This window comes from Sciurus carolinensis, chromosome 1 (assembly GCF_902686445.1).
Source record: "Sciurus carolinensis chromosome 1, mSciCar1.2, whole genome shotgun sequence".
Taxonomy (NCBI): Eukaryota; Metazoa; Chordata; class Mammalia; order Rodentia; family Sciuridae; genus Sciurus; species Sciurus carolinensis.
The window spans coordinates 1,201,961-1,220,608 of record NC_062213.1 but is presented as its reverse complement, the minus strand read 5'-3'; the positions used below and the strand labels follow the sequence as shown (position 1 = coordinate 1,220,608).

General features: G+C 57.8%; 3 protein-coding genes across 7 annotated transcripts in view; 1 reads left to right on the top strand and 2 right to left on the bottom strand.

Moving 5' to 3' along the window:
- Plec (plectin) overlaps positions 1-4,042 on the bottom strand; it is a 57,314-nt gene extending 53,272 nt beyond the window's left edge. For 2 of the 4 annotated variants that reach the window (XM_047546434.1, XM_047546441.1), the window contains exons 1-2: positions 3,913-4,042; positions 2,430-2,628 (exon numbers count right to left, since the gene is read on the bottom strand). In XM_047546434.1, coding sequence (XP_047402390.1) covers positions 2,430-2,622 — 193 coding nt within the window. In that variant the 5' untranslated portion in view covers positions 2,623-2,628; positions 3,913-4,042. Of the gene's footprint in view, positions 1-580; positions 702-2,429; positions 2,629-3,912 lie in introns of those variants that run through there. The other 2 variants (XM_047546494.1, XM_047546503.1) reach the window with 1 other exon arrangement.
- Positions 4,043-4,224: 182 nt separating this feature from the next.
- Parp10 (poly(ADP-ribose) polymerase family member 10) lies at positions 4,225-14,871 on the bottom strand. 2 transcript variants are annotated; one of them, XM_047546572.1, is made up of 12 exons: positions 14,699-14,871; positions 11,690-11,766; positions 11,395-11,573; positions 11,063-11,317; positions 10,754-10,990; positions 9,932-10,671; positions 9,600-9,821; positions 9,395-9,491; positions 8,516-9,178; positions 8,287-8,420; positions 5,055-5,229; positions 4,225-4,979 (listed from the first exon to the last, which is right to left on the bottom strand). In XM_047546572.1, exons 3-12 carry the CDS (start codon positions 11,564-11,566, stop codon positions 4,645-4,647), a joined length of 3,030 nt encoding a protein of 1,009 aa, XP_047402528.1. In that variant the 5' UTR covers positions 11,567-11,573; positions 11,690-11,766; positions 14,699-14,871; the 3' UTR covers positions 4,225-4,644. The 2 variants fall into 2 exon arrangements, with proteins under 2 accessions (XP_047402528.1, XP_047402521.1); XM_047546565.1 differs by lacking the exon at positions 14,699-14,871 and adding an exon at positions 12,116-12,175.
- Positions 14,174-17,402, top strand: Grina (glutamate ionotropic receptor NMDA type subunit associated protein 1). The gene is made up of 7 exons (XM_047546580.1): positions 14,174-14,311; positions 15,263-15,620; positions 15,702-15,814; positions 15,888-16,088; positions 16,211-16,339; positions 16,437-16,580; positions 16,668-17,402. The coding sequence occupies exons 2-7, from the start codon at positions 15,287-15,289 to the stop codon at positions 16,815-16,817; spliced, it is 1,071 nt and encodes a 356-aa protein (XP_047402536.1). The 5' UTR covers positions 14,174-14,311; positions 15,263-15,286; the 3' UTR covers positions 16,818-17,402.
- The last annotated feature ends 1,246 nt before the right edge of the window (positions 17,403-18,648 follow it).

Genomic DNA, 18,648 nt, shown 5'->3' with positions numbered 1-18,648 from the left:
TGACCACAGAGCTGGTGGGTCACTCAGATATTCCTCTGGAGAGGAAGGAGGGGCTGCCCTCAAGGAACAGAGATGGGGTGCAACAGGATTCCCTGCCAAGGGAAGGTACAGCCCAGGGCTGGCCAGTTTGGGGAGGTGAGGAGAGGCAGCAGCTATGCAACCCACTGCCAGGCAGCAGCAGCAGCCATCCCCACCCCACCGGCAAAGGCCCTCCAGAGGAGGGGCAGAGGATGGCTTAGCTTTGACTCACGTGTCTGCTGGCCACAGACTATGGACACTGGCCCAGACCGCAGTACCATGAGAAACCCTGTGGGCCAACAACCCGCGCTGGGCCCATCCCACCACCCCTACGGCTCAATGCCCTATTAAGGGCATGGCCGCGGGGGCTCAGTGGAGCGCTGCCCACCTCTTCCCTAGGCGCCGAGGGGCACGGGGCAAGCCAGACTGGTAAGGCCAGAGGGTGACAGGGTTCGCTCTGGGCCACTGTCGGAATGGCCGTGACAGACAAGTGGTCAGTGACCGGCTAACAGGCTGGCCGCCCAGGCACCGCTGAGCCTCAAGCGGCGCAGTGGAGCCGTACCTTTGTACTTCTCCCGCACCTCCTCGTAGGCCTGGACGAAGTCCTGCTCGTCGGGTGGCGGGCCGGACGTCAGCAGGGCAGCCATGCCGGCTGGCGCGGGAGGCGACCGGGCGCTGCGCGCAGGGACAGCCTCCAGCCCGGGCTGCCGCTCTGCCCCTGCGGCCCCGCGCACCGCTTAAAGAGGCCACCCCCGCCCCGCCCCGCACCCAGGATGCCCCACGGGCGGGGCGGGGCCGCGGGACCGCTCTGGGAGCTACGCTGGCGCCCGGGCGCCCCTCGGCGGACTCCGAGCTTCTGTCCCATGCGGGGCTCGAAGGGCGCAAGCCCCTGCTCGCTCCAGACCCGGATGCGTCCCTCTGGCGGCTGGCTCTTGGTCTCTTAGGTTCCAGTCCCGAGGCTGCTGCCTCCGGGTCAGCCCCCTCCAGCTCCCTTGCCCCAGCCAGTGTGAACTCACTAGGCGCCCCCACCTCGCGCTCCCATTCCCTCCTCCCTCCCTCGCTCCCTTTGCCTTTACCTAGAATTCTTCCACTGCAACCTAGGAGATAGAGTTGGTAGCTCCGGTATGTAAAGAGTCCTTAAAACTCAAAAGTAAAAATAATCTGTACATAAGATGACTACAGTAAGCGATTTACAGAATTAAAAAAAAAAAAAAAAAGCTTGGTAATAAAAGAACAATTCCTTTCCACCCATCAGACTGGCAAGGCCCTCTGTCTCCCAACACGGACAGATGACTTTGTTTCTGGACCACTTCTGGCAGTGTTTCTCCTAACGTTAAATGCTGTGAGCCCTGCGAGCAGAAGTCTCTCTTCTAGGAATCCATCCTGAGAAAATAATCAGAGGAGAACCCAAAGACCCTGCCAGGGCTGCTGGCTGCAGCATGGCTAGTGGATGAATGCTGAAGACCACCATAAGTGGCTGCTGAGATGCAGCCCCCACCCCTTTGCACCATTAAAGGCTCATGGGGAGGATATTCATGATTCCCTTTCAACTGGGAAAAAAATGACCTCATTCTTTAAAATCCTGCATGATTTGAGAAAGAGCAGAAGGTCATGCACAAGCACATGGCCACTGGGGTTGGGAGCAGGGTAGCAAGAGCATGTGGGTTACTCTTCTCTGCTCCTTTTCCACAAACTGTTGCTTTGCTCCCAACAGTAAACTTCCTTGATGCCTGCAGCACCACCTCCCCACTGGACAGCTGGCCTTCCAGCCCTCTCCCCTCACACCTTGGTCTACCTTCCTAGCCTCCTGTACCCACCATACCCTTCAGATGCGGCATAATCCCCTAGGGATCCTAGTGGGTGGAATGTGGTCACTGCTTCCTTACCAGGCATATCCCGCCCAATGGCCTCCAGCCCTAGGTCACTCACTTCCCAAAGGGATAGACTGCCTGCCACCTCCCCTGGCCTTCTTGCTGAATTTTTTTCCATCTTCTTCCTCAGACTGGCAGCTCCTGGAGGGCAAAGCTGGACTGTGGCTCAGGGAGGGTTTGGGGCTCTGGCTGACCAGGTATCCCCTCTTGTTCTACTTCTGTGCACTCCCACCCCTGGGTGGCAGCCAAGACTTGGGGGCATGGTGAGCAGTTTAGCTCCCGGAGCCCAAGAAATTATCACAATCAAATGAAGCCAGAAAAGGTAGGGTGGCAAGAAGTCCTGCCTCAGGCTTGTGCAGCTACCTGAGCAGGGCCAGAGGGTGGCGCTGTGCTACCTGGAACACGAGAATCCTTCCCTGACAGCAGTTCCCCTTTGGCCTTTCACGCAGTCAGTCCAAACACCTGCACACTGCAGACGGCAGGTGCTCAATCAACAGGCCTGTGCTAATGAGCTGGGCAGACCAGGCCCCTCCACATTACCTGCAATTCGGATGACAGCCCGCTCTGCAGGGTCCAAGACACTGCCATTGCCCCCAGAGCCACCTCCGCTCCTCCTGCTCCTCTGTGTCTTCCCAAGGTTCCAGGGTAGCGTGTCCCCAGGACTGGGTGAACCACTGCCTCCATTGGAGCCACCTTCAGACACTGCCCGTACCTCAGAGTCCTCTCCAGACATGGCCTCCTAGAGAGAGAGCAGAAGGACTGTCACACTTCTTCCTGGGAGGTGAGGGGAGGCACACACCTCCCAGTCCAAATGTTGGATTAGATTAGGCCACACATCAATGAAGACACCACACCCTTCCTAAGACCCTACCTCATCTACATACCAACTCCTTTGCTCTCCACCCAGCTGATGACCTCTCATCCACATCTAGCCTCACCCCCTCCAGCCCACCTCTCAGATACCCAAACAGTGACCCCATACACATTGATCTCAACTCCTCCAGTGCATTACCAGGACTACCTGTCAACTTCTTTCTCTTAGTCACCCAACCACTGACCTCTCTACCCGCCCCCATCACAGGACATTGATTCCACCCTCCACCCTGTTAAACCTGAAAGGAGGGAGTGATTACCTTCACTTGGGCACTGACTGCACATTCCCCACCCTGTCACTGGACAATGGCTTCCACTGGCTGCATCCCAACCCTTGTTTCCCTCTCTCCTAATCTCTAGTTAGCAGGCAAGCCAGGACATCAACATACACTGGCCCAAGGCCCTTACTTTTCCTGGCTTCAAGGGAGGACCCCCCAGCCTCACCACTGGATGCTAGCACCTACCTCCAAGCTGTTTTAGTCTCTAGGACTCCCCATCACCCCACCCCACCTCCATCCCCGCACAGTCCCACCTTGATCTCGGATCTCCGCAGTGAAGGCCTATAAATAACTGAAGCCGCAGCGGCGTGGGCCGCCGGAGCTCCGCTGCGGCACGGCCGGGGGATGGAGTGGGGTGGGGCGCCGCTCCTGTGGCCCACCCTGCTCACCGCAGGCGCAGCGGGAGCGCACGCATACCACGCGTGCACACGCCCCAGCTCCCCATCCTCAGGACTGGCGTGTGAGAGGTGAATGGGCCTCTGTCTCGGCAGGGGTGGGGTGGGGTGGGGGCACAATGTGGGCTCTGTGCCTCCGCCCTCTGGCTAAGGGCAGGGGAGGAGACTGCGGGCACCGAGCCGGGGGCGGGACATCCCGCCCCCACCCCCTGCCCTGGCCCTCAGCGGGCTGCCTCTGTTCCAGCCCCCAGCCCCGAGGTCCGCGGTCAACCAAGCCTTCGCCGCAGCCCTTCCCACCCACACTCCCCGCACCGCCGGCCCGGTTCCGCAAACTCCCGCGCGCTGGGAGGGGCTAGCGCAGGATGAGTTAAAACACAGCCCCTAGTTCCGGGAGACCTGCGGCCGAGACCCCACCCCGCCCAACTCCGCAACTCCCGCATGCTGTGCGCCTCTCCATCCCCGCCTGGTCCTACATGCCTGGTGGCTCCGGCTGGGCGCAGCTCGGCCGCCGCAACCAGACTGCTGAGGCCAGAAGAGTCGTGGAGGCAGCGCGGGCGGGGCGAGTCTGGAGCCCCGCCCTGGCCCCGATCGCGAGCAGAGCTGCGCGGGCACAGTCAAGAGCGAGCGAGCGATGCCAGCGCGCCCGGGATCCGCACGCGCTGGGCCGGCTGGTCCCGAGTCCGCGGAACCCGAGCCCGCGGGTGCGACTGGCGGGACGGCGCCGGCAACGTGCTCACTATGCGTGCAGGGCGTGCAGGTCGGCAAGGAGACGCTGCTGGGCGAGCGTGCGCGACACTCAGACGGCGTGGGGTGGTTCGAGTGCGCAGGGCTCCGCCCTGCAGCTTCAGTGGGTTTCCCACGGCGGCCCCTAGAAGCGTTTGACTTCACCCCTAGCCACGCCGAGACCCCCACCCTCCAGAGGTCTGATTCCGAACGCCAGAAGGCCCTTCCGCCTGGCTTCACGTACAGGTTTATTCAAAGACAGAAGCGCTCCGGCGAGGTCCAGCCAAGACGGGCGTGTCAGGCCGGCGCACCCTCCTGCTGGGCTCTGCTGACCCCTGGTGGTTGGGCCGACGCAGCACTCCTGGTCGGCCTGGGTTCCTGCCCTCTAACAAGAGGCAGGGACGTCCCCAGGCGACTCCGGGAGGCAGGGAGGGTGTGCAGAGCGGGGAACCTGGGGAGCAGCAGGGCAGAGGCTGGCCCCTTGGGTCAGGTGGCCAGAGAGGGACTCGAGAGCCCAAGGGAAGCCCGGGGTATGTGCTCGCAGGTGATGAGATGAGTGGGCAGTGCCTGAGTGTCGTGGAAGATGACAAAGATGCTGGGCTGATGGAGGCAATCCACAGCACTGTCATAGCGCAGGAGCACGTGGCCAGAGGCCCGCAGAGGGGGCGCCCGCAGGTCGCGGCGGCCCTGCGCGTAGTCTCCTGTCAGCACCCGGGCCACGAACACCGCCTTGTGGCCCTCGGCGTTGGGAGGCGAGTAGCGGTCCTGCACCGATACCGAGGCGCGCTTGGCGAAGTACACGCCCTGCCCGTAGAGCGTGCCTGCAAGGCGGAAGCGGCAGAGGTCAAAGGGATGGGGTTGGCAGAGCCCCAGCCCCTGCCCAGCCCAGGCCTCACCGTTGCGGCCACAGAAGCTGCGGTTAAAACCGAACGCGCAGATGTCAGGCACTGCGGACGCCGACGTGCCATGGTACAGGACCCGCTCCACAGGGCGCTGCACGCAGCGCTGCTCCACACGCTGCAGGTGCAGCTGGTACTGCTGCTGCAGCAGCGGGTGCGACACACGCTCCACCTATCAGGCAAAAGGTGGTCAGGGCCAGACTATTTGGAGTTCTTCCCTATGCAGGGTTGGCCCAGGAAAAGCCGAGGTCAGCAATCAGGAGCCCCTTGGTGGAGGAATTTAGGGGGAGATCTTGCAGCCCCCTCATCCTCTGTCCAGCCGCGGACATTAACTACCTCCGTTAGGGAGCAGGTGGCATCACAGGACTTCTAGGAATGCCTGAACCCTCCAGGAATGTCTAACCCCTGCAGAAAGGTCTGCAGTGGGCACAGACCGGAAAGCAGGACGCCCACCAGACCTCCGGAGCATGAAGCCTAGCCACCTGCCTACACTGCCCTTAGCAGTGCTCCCAACATGCAGATACCACGGCCCTCTCAGTTCTGGGAGACCCAAGTGGGAGAGAAGGCCTGCAATCCAGCAACCAGCCCTAAGTTACAACTCAGGGACCCAAATTCACCGTTTAAAGAAACTCTTAATTAGTTGCTTCAGAGGGATGCAAAAGAATACCACATTCGTAAAACTAGACCAGTTGCTATGAAAAAAAGTCTAAGAAATAGTTCTTACATTAAGAGTGGGGTGGCTGGGCTAGGCCTATGGCCCAATAGTAGAGCACTTGCCTAACACATTTGAGGCACTGGGTTTGATTCTTAGCACCACATGTAAATAAATAAAGTCCATTGACAACTAAAAACATAAAAAAATAAAAAATAAAAAGAATAGGATTGCTGGGCTGAAGATGCAGCTCATTATAACAGCACTGACCTAGCATGTGGGAGGTCCTGGGTTGGATCCCCCAGCATGGAGGAGGAGGAGCAGAATGGGAATGCTGAGTTAACTTCCAAGAGTGGGCCAGATAATAGAATGGTTAGGGCTAAAGATCCAGCTAGAGGATACAGATGGAAGTAAGGATTTGATGCAGAGAGCAGAGTGAAAAGAAAAGAGAAGGAAACAGAACATGTGAGTGAGGCAGGGGGAAGAAGTCTAAGCTCTGCATCACAGGAGCTCAGGAGGAGACAGCAGACAAGAGTGGGGCTCCTGGGAACACAGTGGAAGATGAGCTGAAAGGTAATGTCTACGAATGGGAGGACCCATGAAGGGCCAGGAAGGACAATGGGAAGGACATGCCCCTGGACCTGACAGAAAAATCTCACCCTTCAAAGTGAGCAAAACTTTACAAGTGTATACACACACACCAAGGTTAATATACAAATGGGAAGAAATCTCACATTGGGTATCTCACCAATTCTGGATACTAAGAAACCATGAGATTTTTTTTTTTTTTAAAGTTTGTAGGATAAAAGAATCTTAAGAAAAAAAAAACAGTCTTCAAAAATCTGAGGGAAAATGTATTTTGAACCTGAATATTGTATCCCAGCAAAGCTATTAATGAAGAATGTAGAAATAAAGACGTTAGTACATTTAACGACATAGTTCATATAAATTCAAATTAGAGTTGTAAAATACCTCTGATTATAAAAGTCATTTTAAAATTAAAAGTCAAAATGTTCACTATCCACTCAGAGATATTCCTCACTCAAGAATGGAGTTCACACAAGAGGATCGAGAAGACACAAAGTACCCTAGCAGCCAAGCACAACCCAGGGAAAAAAAAATGAAGTAAAAAAAAATTACAAGATAAGCCATCAGGTCTTAAATCTTAGAACACTTTCTTTCATGCAGCTGTTTTAATAACAGGATTTCATTTACCTTACTATGGTTCTGTTTTTCATTCTCATAGTATTATCTACCCTCCTATGACCCAAGCAAGGAGATGGTGATTGGTGGTGTGGGGGTGGTAATGGTGGTGTTGGTGGTGATGATGGTGACTGTCGTGGTGGCAGGGGATGGTGGTGATGGTGATGGAAGTGGGTAAACAGGTCAGGTTGTGGGTGACTTCCCCAACCTTGGGGAAGACCAGAGGTTCTGCATTTATGACCAGCTCTAGGTGGAGGCTGCTGCTGCTGGCCCCAGCCTTAACTATGAGCATCAAAACGGGAGAGCACTCTAACCATTCTCACCAGCATAGTGACCCAAGCTCTCCTCTGTCCTTCTCACCTGTCAGTGGCCAGCCCTCTCTTGAATTCTTCCCCTAGCTATGAGCACACTGTTTCTGGGTCAGAAACCTTTTCAACCCTGCACTTCTATTTACTCATCCTTCTCCCTCCTACCCAGCCTATTTTCAGAGTTGTTCCTGCCCTCATCTCCTATTTACTCTTTTTTTTTAAATTTTTTTTTAGCTATAGATGGACAGAATGGACAGCATGCCTTTATTTTATTTGATTATTTTTATGTGGTGCTAAGGATCAAACCCAGTGCCTCACACATGTGAGGCAAGAGCTCTACCACTGAGCTGCAGCCCCAGCTCCTCCTCCTGTTTACTCTTTGCCCCTCACCATACTAACTCCCTGATAGACCATATTGACCAACCCTCCCTCCTTAGTCCTTCCTTTGGGCAGGGAAGATAATGTGGTTCCTACCCATCTTGTGCACCCCTGCCCCAGTCCTAGTCTCTTATATACCTCTCTGATCTCTCTAGTCCCGCCTTCTTGGTTCCTGAACAGGTTGGGGTTCCTGGGGCTTCACTCTAGCTTCTCACCAATTGTTCTCAGTCTTTTTTGAAAACATGTCCCTGTTCAGGGTTGCCAAATTTAGCAAGTTAGAAGAAAGAAGAGGGACTGAGGATGTAGGTCAGTGGTAGAGCACTTGCCTAGTATGCTGGAGGCCCTGACTTTGATCCCTAGCCTCACAAAAACAAACAAACAAGACAGGAAGAGGAGGGAGCCCTGGTCCCAGTTAGAGACAGAAGAGCCCCTAGAACAGGACAAGGTACACATTTATGGGAATAAATAGCTCTCACAGTAGTCACAAGGGCATTACCACTCTGTAGTCCAGGTAAGGAAACTGAGGTGTATAGAGCATCTCACGTAGTCCCCAGTAGGGAGCCTCCCTCAGGCCCTGGTGCTCTCCTGTCCCTACATTAGTTTCTAGCCTGCCTGCTGAGCAGGTCCTGGATGGCTGACCCTGATGCAGGCCAGTCTCACAGGAGACCGAGAGAGTGTGTGGACTCACCCGTATGATGCGGATCCTGCTGTGGGCAGTATCCAGGGTATCATAGAAGGCCTGCACCACATTCTGGAACTCCCTGGTGCTCTCTGCAAGGCCCTCCAGTTTTCCCAAAGGCTCCTTCAGCCTCTGCTCTAGCACTGACATGTGAAAAGAGAGGGTATCAGGGCCATGCTTAGGACACTAGCCCAATAGCCAGCCACCTGCCCTCTTCCAATCCAAAGCACAAACTCACAAGTAGTGTCTGAAGCCACCAAGGGGAAGACCAAACTCTGATCCTGGGGGCCAGCAAGTAGCACAGCTAAGTGGCGTGCTGCACGGGCAGGCTGGGCTCCAAAGCCACGGAAAACAGTGCAGTCGCCACACAGGGCAACACGCACACCATGGCTCTGCTCCAGGCGAGCGCACAGCTCTGCGGGCAGCACACGGCCTGGGTGCCTCACAGTCTCCTCCTGGAGGCACACCTCCAAGGCAGCTGCTAGTGCTTGGTCCAGCTCATCCATATCCTGCTCAAAGGGTACATGCACCACCAGCTGGGCCCCACAACCAGTTCCCCCACTCAGGGACTCTTCTGCCTCCGTCAGGGGCTGCTCCAGAAGGGAGAGGGCCAGGGCTTGTCTTAGCGCAGCAGCTTCCTCCTGCTCAGCTGTCTGGTCTTGAGGCTCCAGTGACCGATGGAGAGCCAGTTGCAGTGCAGCTTCCTCTTCCAGTGGCCCAGCTGTCCCAGTGCTGAGATTCACGAGTTTCTCCTCAGCCCCAGGTATAGGTTCTTCATTCTCTTCCCCTGAAGTTGCTGCCTCTTCTGGCTGGTCCTCAGGTCCCTCCTCCCCCAGCTCCAGGGGCAACCAGTCCTCTCCATCTAAACCTTCCAGGGTTGCCAGCAGCTCTCGGACCTCCTCTGAGGGTAATGAGAGAACACTGAGTCAGGGGTCAGGTCCAGCCAGGGCAGTGTTGAAAGATAGGATGAGATGAAATGAATGAAAGATGGAAAGAGTTTGAGGGTACAGGGTGGGCCTGGGAAGTATCACCAGAGATGTGAGAGTGCACAGCAAGGCAGAGGGCAAGGTCAAAATAGGGCCATAGGACACGCTAGGGGCTTTACTAGGAAGCCTACCCAGGCTCATGTTCTCCTGGTCACTGCCTGTACTGTCTGTGGGCCACGAGGTGTGGCTGTGGCCAGGGAGGACCTGGAAGATGTCAGTGGGATCCACCTGTGGGGAAAAGGATGCCAGGGTCACTAGCCTTTGGGCAAGGAGAGAGGGGGCACCTGAGGCTGGAGAGTAAGACAGGGGAGGGATGGGGAAGAATTCTATCTCTACCTCTTCAGGGTCCTTGTCCAGGATGATTCTGGTCAGACGCTCTGTCCCAAAGACACACTGGAACTGAGCCTCCAACCCCTGCAGAAGGCGCTGCCCCTCCATACCCAGAAGGAACCTGGCACTGCCTGGATGCTTCAGGTTCAGCACATGGCAGCTAATGCTACCTAGCAGACTCTGCAGCAACTCCTGGGCCGCCTGGCATGAGGCCTGGGCTCCACAGAGCTGCAGGACCATGGGAGAGGAGCAGTATGCAGGCTCAGGGTACAGGAAAGGTACCCAGAGCCCCAGTGGGAAAAGAGGACAAAAGTGAAGAATTTGTAGGGGTCACTCACCCGAAAGCCAGTCACATCCATTCCTTCAAGTGGGAAAAGGGCAATGTCTCCCAAGCTGGCGAGAAGGTCCTCATGATAAAGCTGCAGGAAGCGCATAGCCCCTGGCTCCATCGATAGCACCATCTCCACCAGGTCCTCCTGACCCACAAGCCCCATATGCCCAGGGGTCTCCAGCCCAACCTTCTCTGGAGAATCCAGGGCAATCTCCACTGGATCCACCAGCCCCTCCTGACCTGGTGATACGCTGGCAACTTCCACTAGGCTCTCCTGTCCCAGAAGCCCCAGGGGTCTTTGGCCCCGGGGCTTCACTTGTCCCAGCAACTCCGTAGAAATCTCCACTTGGCCCACTGAGCCTGCAGACCTCATAGGCCCCAGACTTAGGAGCCCGGCCTGCTCTGGAGACACCACAGTCCCCAGGCTCACAGGCCCCTCTTGCTCTGGAGATCCCACAGGTTCCAAGTCAACTGGCACAGCCTGAAGACCTGTCCTCAGAAAGGCTTCCGATTGCCCTGGTGCCTCCCTAGAACCCACAGTCAGAGCCCCTGCACACTTCAGAACTTCTGCTAGCCCTCCAGTCTCTAGGAGAGCATGCTCAGTGGCCCCAGATCCCAGCGTGGATAGGTTATCCCTTCCACTGGTGCCCTCAGCAAGCTCCTCAGGCTCCAAGATGTCATAGTGAGGGACAAGTTTCAACTCTGAGCCCTGCAGCCAGTGGTCCTGCTGCAGCACCCGTTCAGCCACTTGGAGAAAAGGAAAAGACAGAAAGCCCATCAGGTTTTTGTGGAAGAGGAAGGGTCCCATGTGTCTGCCCAGCCCACTCACCCTGCCACTGCTGGAAGGAAACAACAGTGCCCAGCTGCCCAGGCAGGCTGCGCAGGCCCTCCAGGGGCCCCCCACCACTTCGGCGCTCATTCTCCAGGTACAACTCCAGCAGCAGCAGGTCCACAGGGGGCGTGCCCCCCACCACACGCACAGCTCTGGCCTGGGGCACCCAGGTCACAGACACCGCGGCCCCATCCAGGTCCGTATTCCGGGCCTGCTCCTCCAGGACATGAACTTCTGTGGGAAATGTGCAAGTCAGCTTGGGGCACCTCCCCTAACCAGCACCTTAGCCCCGTTCCAGCCTCTCACCTGCCTCAGAAAGGGGCATGGCCAGTTGGACCAGAGCCCGATCAGGTCGGGGACTGACCAGGGCATGGCAGGACTGCTCTGGGTGCCCTATGGCGCTCAGCAGGGCATGGACATGCTGCTCCAGGTGCAAGGGCACAGTGCCAGGTGGTAGTCCTTGGAGAAGGAGACGTGCAGGGGCACGTGGTGGGGCTGGGTGCAGGCTCAGTCTGGCACCATGTAGTCGGTGCTCTGCCTGGGCCAAGACCCTCTTGGCATCTGTGAGCAGGGGTGGGACATCAGTGACATCAAGGTATCAGGGTACCCAGACTACCCCCTTCAGCCAGTTCCCTTACCTGCAGGCTCTCGAAAGGTAAGGATACCCCCACAGCCAAGTCTCTGCCAGCTCAATACTGGCCCCCCACCAGAACGCCGACGGTTCTCAAAATACAGCGTGAGCAGCTCCTCTGGCATGTCAGGGGGAAGTCCCTGGAGCTCCACTGCTGCCCCCGCCTCCGCCTCAGCCATCACAGCCCTGGGGTGGGACAGATAGGGAAGAGGCCTGCTCCACCTCTCCTGCTCCCTCCCGGGGTCCCTCTCCCACATCCTTGGTGCTGCCCCATTGTGGGTAGCCCCATATTCCACACTTACACTCCTCCTGCCACCCAAGCCTTCAACCAGGACTCCTGCAACTGCCTTCCACTGCCTTCTGGCAGAAGAACAGAAACCTAGAGAAAACAAAAGTGAAAGTTACCGAGGGAAAGAGAAAGGGAGGGGCAGGTCTGGCTCTGGGGCCTGGTCACTGTGTTTCAGATGCTTCCTCTCTGGTTGAAGCCTCAACCCCAGCCCACCAGGAGGTGTTGGTGGGGCAGACCTCCTCAGAACACTCCTGCCAGCCTGCCCACTGGCCTCTGAGGTCCATTGCAGTCCCTGGCTAGCAGGGAGGACAGGACTGTCCTCTGGCCATCTTCCCTTTTCCTATGACCTGGGAATGGTCAGTCACTCTCTTCACAAATGTACCAAGGGGCCTGAGTCTCTACTCTCCATTCAGGGTCTCCAAGGATCTATGTCAGCAACCTTCCCAAAGTGGTCCTCTGCATCCACTAGACAACCAGGTTTCATGCAAGTGCTGAGAATGAGCTGTTCTGTTCTTAACTCAAAAGAACTCATATCCCAGCACAGTTCCTGCTGCCTTCTCACTCCCTGCTGGAGCCCTTTCCTGTGACTCTCTCCAGCCTTCACACATGCCTAGTCCTTCCCATATATCACATCGTCATCATCATCATTACCCACTCCTCGTGACTAGCCACAGAAGAGGCAGACGCTGTGTGAACATGCCTTGCTGCCTCTAATCCTCACCACAGAAGAGGAAATGGAGGCACTGTCAGGGCCCAGCGCAGTGCCAGGCCTCACAGCCAATTTGCACCTTTAGAGTCCACACTCCTACCCACTGCCATTTGCTGCCAGCCTCCCCAAGACTGTACCCACTGCTGCTCTCCACCCTCACCTCCCAGTCACCCCAGCCCCACTCCTGCTATTTCTCTAGGGAGGCCGAGGCCCCTACCCAGCCTCTGTGACTAGCCCTACACACCTGGTACCTCCACTGCTCCACCCTGGCCTCTCTTGCTAGATGGTTACCTACCCACTTAACCAATCTCTACCCACCACTCCCTCCCACTCCACAGTGGACAATCCACATGGTGGGCAGGGTGAACCTGTAAGTTGGTAACAATGACTGCTACAACTCTCAGGGTTGATGACGGTAAATGCTAAAGTTCTTTTGAGGGCCTAACTGGCCCCCACCCACCCTGATGATGCTTAGTGGGCTGCAGCCTCCCTGGCCTGTCAATTCTTCTGGAGCTACAGGCCACTCCCACTTCAGCACTCCTGCACTGGCTCTTCCTTCTGTGTGACATGGCCTTCCCCACAAAGCCAGGTTACCAACCCTTCTCCATGAGCCCCCTTACCAGGCCCCTAGTGGCAGATTCAACATGAAGGTAAAAACCCTAAAGGATTCTGACTTGCCCAGGCTCCTGAAGCCCTGAAATCTATCAGTACTTGTCATTTTATTTTCCTTAAGGAAAGTGCTTCAAATTGTGTGAGCTTCTGGTTACAAAACTGAAGTTCATCCAGCCTGCTGTACATTTTCTCTTCTCATAGACACACTGCACATTACTATGCACAGTGCCAATCCCAGCTGCAGAGGGTCTGCCACAAGCAGCGGTGAACTGGAGCAGCTCACACTATTACCACATTATTAAATCTCCAGGAAGTTCTGCAATTTGTTGTTAAAACTTGAAATCAATCATAGTAGGAATATTTACACAGTATTTTGCACTGGCATGTGCAAAATTTTCAAATCAGGGCTTCCCCTCACTAGATCCAGTTGTTAAATATTGAACTAGCACATCATGGGCGCCGGAGAGAGCCTTTTCCCAACCACTGCCTACCCTGGGAGGGGCCAGACAGCCAAGAGCAGGGGAGCACAGGAAGGTACCCAGGACCCAAGTCAATCTGCCTGCGCAGAGGACCAGGAGACCACCCAGGGGACGTTCTGTTGGCAGAGTCAGGACTTTCTCAGGAGGAGGACTTTCAGAGACAAGTTAACCTAGCCTCCAGTCCTTCTGTCCTCTAAGCCTCAGCTCCCTCACAGGTTGTGAGGCCTCCTATGGTGCTTGGCAGTTTGGTCTCCACGACTGGCAGACTGAATGGGGCAATTAAATGATTAGGTCTCTTGTTTTAGGATAGACTTGGATGAAAAGGCAAAATGAACGCTGTGTTTTAAGGCAAAGAGGGGACGGAGAGTACTTGGAGGCTTCCGCAAAACCGGGATGTAGAAATTAATTTCTTAACTCCCTGAACAGAAAGCCTGACCAGGCCCCTGCCTCCAGGGGTTTTCGGCTCTCACGGTCCTGTCGCAGCCCTTGGCGGAATGTGGAACGTGAGCCTCTGGCCTGGGACACAGAGTTGACAGCCAAGCTGCCCTACGCAGGCAGCGAGCTGAACGTTTGGGGTCCGCGGCGCAGACGCCGGGCATTCCCGGCCAGGGCCCGTCACAAGGTCCCGCCCCCAGACCCGCCCATCGCAAGGCCCTGGCCCCGCCCCCGGCCCGTCACAAGGCCCCGCCCCGTCACAAGGCCCCGCTGCGTCTCCCCCGCCGCAGGCGCAGGCCCAGCGGAGCCGGCCGCTGAGCGGGTGCGGGTGCGGACGCACCGGCCATCACCGCGCGGCCGAGCAGCCGACACCGTGCTCACCTGAGGCGCCCTGGGAGCGGTGAGTCATAGGCCCGAGCGCACGAATGTGCCTGACCCGCGGCAGTCGCCCCTGTGATCCCTGCGCCGCTTAGCACGGCCGCCTCGGTCTGTCCGTCTGTCCGTCGGTCCTGCCCGGGCGCGCGGCCCGCTCGGCCCGGGATGGCGGCGACAGTGGGGGCGGGGAGCTGCGGTGGCCCTGAGCAGAAGGGAGCGGGCGGCGCGCTGCGGCGGGGACAGGACCGCGGCCCGGAACGCTCCGACCCAACCGGAGGGCCCACCCGCCCACCGTGCGCGTTCCGTGGCCGCCGCCAACCCCCGCCGCTCCCACGCCTGCTTTGTTTCCCCGCACGCCCTCTGCTCGCTTCCATCCCCCACACACCCCCGCACCCCGCGGTTCCTGGCGTACCCCACTGGCAGTCACCCCAGCAGCCAATCCAGGCCTGCTCTCCTCCCCGGTAGCGCGGGGCTGCCGGGCCCCGCTTTGGGGAGGGGGTCAGGGCTCGGGTTGGTCACAGATGGTGTGAGGATTTCCAGGGATAGAAATAGCCGCCGGCTCTGGCCCTTCAAGCTGCTTAAGGGCGAGACGCGAAGGGGAGGACCCAGGCACACCCCAGGTCCTCAGCCGCGCCCCCTGCCCCTCCTAGCTGAACCCTGACCCCTAGGACGCTGGCGGCGGTGAGAAGGCGCCTCCAGAGTCCCAAATCCGGAGGCTGACAGCCTTCCCTTCCCCTCTCCTCTCCTCACCGTCCCCTCCCCCATCTCCAGGGTCGGCCTAGAACAAACCCTTCTGAAGGCCCATGGCCGGCCATCCGGTCCCCACCCGCTTCTGGCCCCATGCTCCAGGGCGCCCACAGCCCAGCGCAAGGGTCCTGGACCCTTCCTCCTGGATTCTCGGCATCAGGTGGGGCTGCCACAGGCCTGGTTTCAGTGACCGTCAGACAGGGCTGATTGTTCTTTCTCTCTCCTCTAGGGGCAGCCAGCAGAACGGAAGGCCATGTCCCATGAAAAGAGTTTCTTGGTGTCTGGGGACAACTACCCTCCCCCCAACCCTGGATATCCTGGAGGGCCCCAGCCCCCCATGCCTCCCTATGCCCAGCCTCCTTACCCTGGGGCCCCTTATCCACAGCCCCCTTTCCAGCCCTCCCCCTATGGTCAACCAGGGTATCCCCACGGCCCCAGCTCCTACCCCCAAGGGGGCTACCCTCAGGGCCCCTACCCCCAAGGGGGCTACCCTCAGGGCCCCTACCCCCAAGGGCCTTATCCACAGAGCCCTTTCCCCCCCAACCCCTATGGACAACCGCAGCCCTTCCAGCCACAGGACCCTGACTGTAAGTGTGGGGAAGGGTGGTGGGCAGGGGCCATGGCAGAGCTGCCCTGCAGTGGCACTGACCCAGCCCCTGTGCCCCCAGCCCCACAGCTTGGAAACTATCAGGAGGAGGGGCCCCCATCCTACTATGACAACCAGGACTTCCCTGCTGCCAACTGGGATGACAAGAGCATCCGGCAGGCCTTCATCCGGAAGGTAGGGCCGCCTCTGTGGGGTAGGGAGCCCTGGGGGCAGCTGGGGGTGGAGCTCTGACTCGCTGCCTCCCCAGGTGTTCCTGGTGCTGACCCTGCAGCTGTCAGTGACCCTGTCCACAGTGGCTGTGTTCACTTTTGTTGGGGAAGTGAAGGGCTTCGTCCGGGAGAACGTCTGGACCTACTACGTCTCCTACGCCATCTTCTTCATCTCCCTGATTGTCCTCAGCTGTTGTGGGGACTTCCGGCGAAAGCATCCCTGGAACCTTGTGGCACTGGTAATCCCCGAACCTGAGCCCAGATCTCTGGGGCCTATGGAACAGGGGAGGGCAGGGACGGGGGATGTTGTTGGGAGCAGCTCTGCACACCCAGGGCCGGGTGCTGTCCTCTTCTCCCACAGTCAATCCTGACCATCAGCCTGTCCTACATGGTGGGCATGATAGCCAGCTTCTATAACACCGAGGCGGTCATCATGGCTGTGGGCATCACCACGGCTGTCTGCTTCACAGTGGTCATCTTCTCCATGCAGGTGAGGACCCCCACCCATTCAGGGTTGTGGCCCCGGGGCCCAGAGGCCTTCCCAGGGCCCCGCAACCACGGCCCCCTGTTCCTCTCATGTCCTCCAGACCCGCTACGACTTCACCTCATGCATGGGCGTGCTCCTGGTGAGCATGGTGGTGCTCTTTATCTTTGCCATCCTCTGCATCTTCATCCGGAACCGCATCCTGGAGATCGTGTACGCCTCACTGGGTGCCCTGCTCTTCACCTGCGTGAGTGAGGGGGTAGGAGGCCTTGGCTGAGGGGAGAATGGGTGGGTGGGGGGCTGTCTCTCAGCACCACTGTGCTGTCGTCCCCAGTTCCTGGCAGTGGACACACAGCTGCTGCTGGGGAACAAGCAACTGTCCCTGAGCCCAGAGGAGTACGTGTTTGCAGCACTGAACCTGTACACAGACATCATCAACATCTTCCTGTACATTCTCACCATCATTGGCCGCGCCAAGGAGTAGCCTGTTCCCCCAGCTTGCTATGCCCTGCTCAGGTGGCATGGCTGGCCTGGACCCTGCCCCTGGCATGACAATGCCACCTGTACTTCCCTCTTTCTGGTCCCAGACACAGCCTAGGGCAGGGGGATCCCCTCTCTGACCCTCCTGTACGTACACTGCAGATACTTCCGTTTGGACCCACTGTGGCCACAGCATGGCCCCTTTTAGCCCTCCAGCCCCACTTAAGGGGCAGTAGGGCTGCGTTTCTGTGCCACCTCCTGTTGACTCATTGTTGCATGAGCCCTGTCTGCCAGCCCACCCCAGGGTCTGGGGGCAACACCAGGTCCCAGGGGAGAGGGATTGAGCCAAGAGGTGAGGGTGCACGTCTTCCCTCCTGTCCAGCTCCCCAGCCTGGCATAGAATATCCCCTTTCCCTCCCCACCTCCACCTGGAGCATTGCTCTCAGGGACACACAGGTTGGGGGTCTCATTCCTGTGCTGAGCCCTGAGAGCAGAGAAGATGGCATGTTTCAGGAAAGGAGGAAGCCTTCCTCTCGTCCTGCTGTCATTAAAATTCCAATAAATGGGATCTTCTGCTCTCTGCTTCTCATCTCTGTTCTCACTGCCGCTTCCTCCATGATGTGAGAGCTGCAGGCACCCTCACTGATGAGGGGCACAGAACAGGCATTAACACAGAGGTATAGGATGGGAACTGACACCACTTGTAAGGTGTACACAGGGATTCCTGCTGATGAACAGGGACCCCGAGGCTCTCAGGTACTTAGGTGTGGTGTCAGGTCACACAATGGGAAGTGGCCTGGCTGTGTCTACCACTTGCTGCTTCTGGGAATGGCACAGTGTAGTAATGGGCCCCATGAGCTGCTATCTTTTCCCTGGGGCCCAGGAGCCAGCAGCATGGATGACTGATGAACTGCATGGATGGAGACTGAGGCCTTAGCTGGGCAGACCCCTTGGTATCACTCTGGCACCTGACCTGGTCCCTTTAAGAGCCCCCAGCCTCAGCCTGTTCTGCATGCCTCCCTTTGCCCTCAGCACTTAAACTCTGGAGCCCTCACCCACCCAACCCCCTGGGCTAGGCTGTGCATCCCAAGTGAGCCGGCTGTCCAAATGGTCACCATCCCCACAGGGTTGTTCAATGCCTGGAGTCTAACTATCTGAAGCCCACTGGGCTCCTGAGCCTGGGGCTGAGGCAACCTTGGCCACTGTAGCCTTCCTCCCCAGGACTCTCCATCCAGACCGACAGGAGAATCTCTCCTGGAGATGCTCCTCCTCTCTACCAGCCTGTCTGTGCACTTGCTTAACTGGCACCAGTACTTCCACACCACAAGCCACCTGATGTTCACAGACCCCACAACTGGGGTCGCCTAGAGCCATGTGCACCCTCCCTGAAACCTGCTGTTCCCACATTATCTCCCCAGACCAGAAGCTGCTGTTCTTCATCTTGCCCCACTGCTCTCCCTACCAACCTTCCTCTGCCTGGTCCAGGCCTCTTGGTGCCTTCCAGTCCTCCAAGCCACTGGATGTATACTTCTGAAATGTGGATCATATAATCCACCTGCCTGAGCCCTTCTACCAGGGCCACCCTCAAGACGAAGTCCACGTTCCTTAGCCTGGCACCTAGGCCCTGCCTTCTGCCTGGTGGCTGCCCCGGCTGCCCTCTGGCTCTCAGCTCAGTCCCAGCCCCAACCCTGACCTTGTACAGCCTCAGCCACAGAGGCTCCACTTGCAGTGCTGTCACCGTTCATGGCCCTCTGTGCAGGCATGGATGCTCACGGCCTTTCCAGTGCCAGGATGCCCTCCTGGAGTCCACTGTGCCCTCTGTAGCAGCTAACCTT

What these genes read in the sequence shown, in the direction of transcription:
- Parp10 (XM_047546565.1), bottom strand. Translation starts at nt 12,160, where the DNA reads ATGAAACCTGGTTGTCTAGTGGATGCAGAGGACCACTTTGGGAAG. An exon ending in TACCTTTCGAGAGCCTGCAG is followed by an intron (nt 11,318 to 11,394) that starts GTAAGGGAACTG and finishes CCCTGCTCACAG; the next exon opens with ATGCCAAGAGGGTCTTGGCC. An exon ending in TGGACAAGGACCCTGAAGAG is followed by an intron (nt 9,492 to 9,599) that starts GTAGAGATAGAA and finishes TTTTCCCCACAG; the next exon opens with GTGGATCCCACTGACATCTT.
- Grina (XM_047546580.1), top strand. Translation starts at nt 15,287, where the DNA reads ATGTCCCATGAAAAGAGTTTCTTGGTGTCTGGGGACAACTACCCTCCC. An exon ending in CCAGCCACAGGACCCTGACT is followed by an intron (nt 15,621 to 15,701) that starts GTAAGTGTGGGG and finishes CTGTGCCCCCAG; the next exon opens with CCCCACAGCTTGGAAACTAT. An exon ending in CCTGGAACCTTGTGGCACTG is followed by an intron (nt 16,089 to 16,210) that starts GTAATCCCCGAA and finishes CTTCTCCCACAG; the next exon opens with TCAATCCTGACCATCAGCCT.